The 5,758-nt window shown below is 40.2% G+C and overlaps 1 protein-coding gene across 2 annotated transcripts; it reads right to left on the reverse strand.

Moving 5' to 3' along the window:
• Nucleotides 1–1,601: 1,601 nt before the first annotated feature.
• LOC119740654 (ubiquitin-conjugating enzyme E2 E3-like) lies at nt 1,602–3,910 on the reverse strand. Of its 2 annotated transcripts, none has more exons than XM_038216019.1 (3): nt 3,751–3,910; nt 2,971–3,217; nt 1,602–2,443 (listed from the first exon to the last, which is right to left on the reverse strand). In XM_038216019.1, exons 2-3 carry the CDS (start codon nt 3,186–3,188, stop codon nt 2,389–2,391), a joined length of 273 nt encoding a protein of 90 aa, XP_038071947.1. In that variant the 5' UTR covers nt 3,189–3,217; nt 3,751–3,910; the 3' UTR covers nt 1,602–2,388. The 2 variants fall into 2 exon arrangements, with proteins under 2 accessions (XP_038071947.1, XP_038071946.1); XM_038216018.1 differs by having other exon boundaries at nt 1,605–2,443; nt 3,446–3,907.
• Nucleotides 3,911–5,758: the final 1,848 nt, after the last annotated feature.

Below are 5,758 nucleotides of genomic sequence, written 5' to 3' on the forward strand. Positions count from 1 at the left end.
GAGAGAGGCAATTGTAGTCAAGTGTCTTGCCCAAGGGCACAAACACCATGTTCCCGGTAGGGTTCAAACCCACGCACCATCATACATGTACCCCATTTTTACTTAATTTATGATTATTTGATTACTTTTTAATTTGAACTTAATTTGAATTCTTGAATACGTATTTTAAGGCTTTGTATAAATTTGAATATTTATCGTAATTTTTGTAAACCAAATTATTTAAGTCTTTGACTTTTCATCTGTTGTTGTTTTTTTTATCAAATAAACCAGAATTGAATTGAATTGAACAGAATAGAATGAGTCAAACACCGTAACCACTGGACCATGGCATTCCTGCTTGTGACATTTTGGTTAGTCTGAAAAGCTCTACAGCGTTAATGCCAAACATTCACAAGAGACTATTTAACAATTGCTGACTGCTGTGATGTGGGATATGGCGTGTTTGACACCCAAGGGGTGCATCGCCTTGGGTGCTATTTGCCCTGAGGAGGTTTCCAACGACATATCCCACATCACAGCAGCTAACAATTGTTTAGTTAAATCGAAAAGACAAAGGGTTGTTACTTACTATGCAAGAATAAATTATATTGCCGCGGTGCAAACTTTGATAATTGCAAGGTTTCTTTCCAGACATGCGCACGCAATGCAGAGGTAACTTATATGCAAGGCAGTGTATATGAGGTCATTTATTTATGCAAGGCAGGTATATGAAGTATGCAACACAGTGTATATGATGTAAACGGTTATTTTGACAGACTGGACACTTGACCGTTCTAGACCAATATGAAATCACAGTATCCAAGACACGATATATAACAAAGAACAAATGTTGCCATTCAATACAACATCATAACCCCAATGCAAAGTCAAACTGAATATAGCCCCGTCATAAGCCACACAAAACCACATAGAACACACTGCTGCTTATCCACTCAAAATACCCAAATGCTGATAATGATATACGGTCCACATTTCTGCACTCTCCAATTACACATGTTATCACAATGTCATATCAATAAACATTATCATAGTACCTACACTCCCTACATTGAGAGAATGACCCATGTTTACATGCAAAGCTACAACAAATGGAAATACTACATGTATGCTACGACTTAAACGATAAGACAAGTTCTTTTCAATCCGGTTGCAATGTCTCACATAGTACTGTACACAGTGAACATTTCGACACACAACATGAAAGCGATAGAACAAAAAGGAAAGCAAATTGTGTGTTAAAGAAATCAATAACTTGTCTTCCCAACACATTCAGAAAAAAAATTCACGAAAGTGATACAAATCACTAAAAGACACCAAGTTCTGCAACAACAGGCAATGCAATGATGTAACAGTTACTCAAACGCACAATGGACCACACTCTTTGCATAGAGGAGACCGTCTAAATATAACAATCCCAACTAGTAATGCAGAACACAAATGCTAAACCTATCATAACAAAGGAAGTCAAGAATATAAACTGGTATACCACAGTCCACTTATGAAATACACAACAATTTCCAGTTTGATGTCCCGAATATATACAATGTACAATTACAATGTATTTCCCAGACCGCACCGCCGAAATGCATTCTACACGTATACATGTTCAAGCACTCTCACAGCAGATATGTAACATACATTTTCAGCAACTAAAAAGATTAACCAAATTTCCTGGTAGTACTGCTGCCGATCGAGTTTCTCTTTCAAACTGTCCAAATATTGAATTGTGATCTGCCAATTTCAACAGTATTGAAGAATCAATGCACAAATCATAAGGCCATATTCTTATCGCACAACTTTACTTCTTTGTAAAATAAAAATTGATTTTTATGACAAATTTTTGCACGTGTTTGGTGCAAAGGGTCAATAATAAACGTAAAATTTCTCAACCAAATTGTCCAAATATTGAATCGTAATCTTCCAATTTCAACAGTATTGAACAATCAATGCATCAAAGAGCATATTGCCTTATCACACAACTTTACTTCTTTGTAGAACAAAAAAAATTATTTTCATGACAAATTTTTTGCACGTGTTTGGTGCATAGGGTCAACAAAGTAAAATTTCTCAACCAAAGAACGAAAATGGGGTCAATAACGTATTAATTTGTGGACCAAAAATCGCAATTCAAAAGTATCAAAGATGTCTCAAGTCAAACTATGGTCGAACTAAACAAAACTCCGATCCAAAATTCAGCTCTACAACAAATTGCTAGGGTCCTCGATTAAAACCTGCTTAGATAAACAAATCAATACATTTTACACATTGCAGTGATGCGGTATCCATTTTAGGCCAGCTTACAATATCATGGAGGAAGGAATAGCCAATTTTTTTCTGGGAAAATCAAGAACTAGGCCTAGATCTATATTTTTGGGGAAAATCAAAAAATTACCTGCAATTTGGAGGGGGATCCAACATTATTTGCCTTAGTTCTTTCTGAATCCTGAAAAAGAAAAAAAAAACATGTTTCAGAGAAAATTAAAGCTTGACTTTTCCCCAAAAGAAAGGGTGGAGACAAAGCTGAGAAAGAAAATTCTTGACCCTTCCGCAAAATGTGCACACACGCACAGGCATTACACAAATTTACACGGAGCAATACAAAAACATGGCCGATCCGTTAACCATTGGGCCTACGTGGCTTAATTTCCAGACGCGATTTCTCGCTAATTCTGGCAAATACGGCGATAATTTTTACACCACGCGAAAGAGCTCGGTGAGATCTCTAGGATAAGGTTGGAATGGGCGGTCAGTTGTGGACCGAAACCCAGTGGGAACGGTTTTTAGCTTATATGCAAATGAGCTGCGAGCCCGTAACAAGAGCCGTAGCGTGGACTTTACATTTTCAGGCATGTCAGCGCCGCACCATTCAATGATTAGACATCGATCACACGAGCATCGGCCTCAAAACGCCCAGCAAAAAAAATAACTCCTAGGCAGCATTTAAAGCACAATTTTCCTGGTAAGTCGTACCTTCTGGTACTCTTGGCATACGTTTCGCTTGTCCACTTTCCTGTGTTGTTGGATTTCTGGTCGCGATCTTGTTGGGAAGTGGTCTGCTGCTCTCGATTTGCGGCCACGGCAGCAGCGACAGCAGCAGCTGCAGCAGCGGAACTATTCCCCCGTCGACCACCGCCAGCCACGGCATGCTGCTGCGGTTGCTGTTGGACTTCTCGATCCACCTCGTTCATCTTGGCATAAATATGCGTCTTATCCAGACCTGTAAACAGCAATGACGATCTGGGTTAATTATCTCGGCGATACGAACAAGATTACAACACGAAAAGGAACGATTCTCCAGGCCAAAGTGGATTTAAAAACCCAACGCGCTGTCGACATCCAACCTGCTGGCCACTGGAGGTGCGAGCAAAGAGGACGTTTTCGACCCCTAGTTTTCCAAGAAAACTTTAACCAAATAATTCCAAAATTGAAACAAGGATTGACGAACCTTCCTCCTTACTCCCTGCCAATTTTCGTATTTGTAGCTACTCCAGAACTTACGATACGACAAAGCAAACTGCGAGCGAGTAGCCACTTTTCTCAGGAAAAGAGGAGTTTTAGATGGATTGTCCTTTACAATCGCACGGCCTACTGTGTGTGTGTGAATGAATGCGATGAGAGGCCAACATTGATAAAGGCGATAATCCAAGCATGAACTTCCAAACAAAGATCAGTCAGTTCGCCCACCAAAATGCGTCCAAACGCTTTGATATTTCACCAGGAGAGAGGATGATACTCGTACATGTCATGTACTTCAAGAAAAGGTCGATCTGTTCTGTGAGAAACGGCAAAATATTCGCCCAAAATAAGAGACGATCCGCCAACATGAACAACTTGCGTCCGGCGAGCTAGAGCACGAGATACGCTGGTGTGGTTAGTGCACCTCCTCCCTCTGGCAGGTGCTGTTTATACACTACTGACAATAGTGGCTTTACGCATCACTTGATGTTCACATTCAACTCGTGTGAGTGGGCTTGTATAGAACGCCAAATACGTCGCACTGGTCAATAAATACATAAACAATCTTGTCAGTCTTTTATCTCTCAGCAATATAATGGATACAATTGTATTGTCCCATATTTTCCAGTCGACTCGGAAAGATTTTGTTCTGTAATAGACAGCAATCGTCATTGACTGCGCGAGTAGATCGACTTACTGTCTTCTATTCAACTTAAATTTGAAAGGAGTAGGGTTTTTGCTATCCGTAAATTAATTCAAATTCATTCTCCCAAATACTTATGAATTTCCATCGGCCATATTAAATTCTCAAACAAATTGACGCAAATCAGCTTTGAATTGACATCTGCTTAAAGCCAAATGTCGGTGGAAGAGCAGGAAACCCTTTTACGGACCTTTGCGAGTTTGTCTCAACAATAAATTACCATTGTTTTTGTATGATGAAATTTTGCGTCGGGGAGATGTTTAGTTTACTGAATTGCCCTGTTTTCCTTCGAAAAGATCGGCACACCGCACATAGCGAATAACTGACGGGGAATGAACTCACGAATTGGAATTTCTAAACGCAAGGCAACGGTTTATCCGTTCTGACTAAAATATCTGGCCGAAATCAACATTTAAAACATTTTGACAACGTTTTTTTCATTCTGGCCATCGCCACCGGACGGATCCAGAAACATTCTATACTCATTGCCAAGGAGATGAGAATGTTTCTTTTCAGTGGGGTAGTGTTGGTCGCAGGCTTCTTGGCTTGGCACCAGGGAAAATGGGACGAACAAGCAACATTTTTTTTCCAATATGTTTTCTTAAAAATCGAGTTTTTATGGATGGGGAGGCAAGAGGGAGAATCCGCCCACTGCACCCCGGATCCACCCGGTACGATGAACGGACCTAGTTAGCCCCTAAGCAAACGAGAATGACAACCTGGCCGTTTTCAATATTAAGACACAGAAACGTCTTATAATTTGGCTATGGCCCCGGTTCTCAATGCCATTTATTCACCACTTCTCTGGAGGCACTGCATCATCATCATTTTCCCTGGTAAGTGTGAGCAGTGAGGTACAGGGACCTAATTATCCGGAACCCCAGTTTATGCTCAAAATTCAGCAACACCCCATTATGATAGGAAAATTATAAACAAGGAATGTTTTATTATCCTTGAGGCACTGTTTTAAAGTAATCGGTATAAGTGGATTTTGGATCGAGGAATGACTACTTTCGTACTGGCGGCTACACTGCACGATTCTTTATTAATTTTCTGACAGATTAGTACAGTTTACTTTTACAAATAGGCCCTAACTAAGAATTTAAAGTTTGAATTTCTGCTTCCAACAGATTGAGAATTCCCAGTAGCCATAAGTCTCACACAGTTTATTTTCAATATTGATTTTAGCTTCTTTTTTATCATTATAGAGACGGGTATTAATAGCGGTGCTTGCACGGTGCCAAGAATATAAGAACCCTGAGGCCTATATAATACGGCTTTGTGTAAGGGGAACTATGTATGCTCGACAAAAAGTACACGCATTGTAAAAACGTTTCCCCACTGTAAAACCATGGAGCCGGATGTGTGTTTCCTTGTGCATGTGCTCACAGTGAAAGTGACGGTCACGTCACGCATCACGCCGGTCAAAATAGCTTTCTTTGTGTGACGTCATGCTGTTGTACGTACGTGTACGTACGTCGGGCAACTATCAACCTCGTCCCCGGGAGTACTTTATTTTTAACCTCGTTTCCAAAAGTAACTATGAGAACGAGTTTGGGCATTGCAAGTTCTTTCATGCGCGCGGTAGATGCTAGACCC

The sequence above is a fragment of the Patiria miniata genome, unplaced genomic scaffold (assembly GCF_015706575.1).
Source record: "Patiria miniata isolate m_02_andy unplaced genomic scaffold, ASM1570657v1 HiC_scaffold_5, whole genome shotgun sequence".
Classification (NCBI taxonomy): Eukaryota; Metazoa; Echinodermata; class Asteroidea; order Valvatida; family Asterinidae; genus Patiria; species Patiria miniata.

What these genes read in the sequence shown, in the direction of transcription:
- LOC119740654 (XM_038216019.1), bottom strand. Translation starts at nt 3,188, where the DNA reads ATGAACGAGGTGGATCGAGAAGTCCAACAGCAACCGCAGCAGCATGCC. An exon ending in TATGCCAAGAGTACCAGAAG is followed by an intron (nt 2,444 to 2,970) that starts GTACGACTTACC and finishes TTTCTTTTTCAG; the next exon opens with GATTCAGAAAGAACTAAGGC.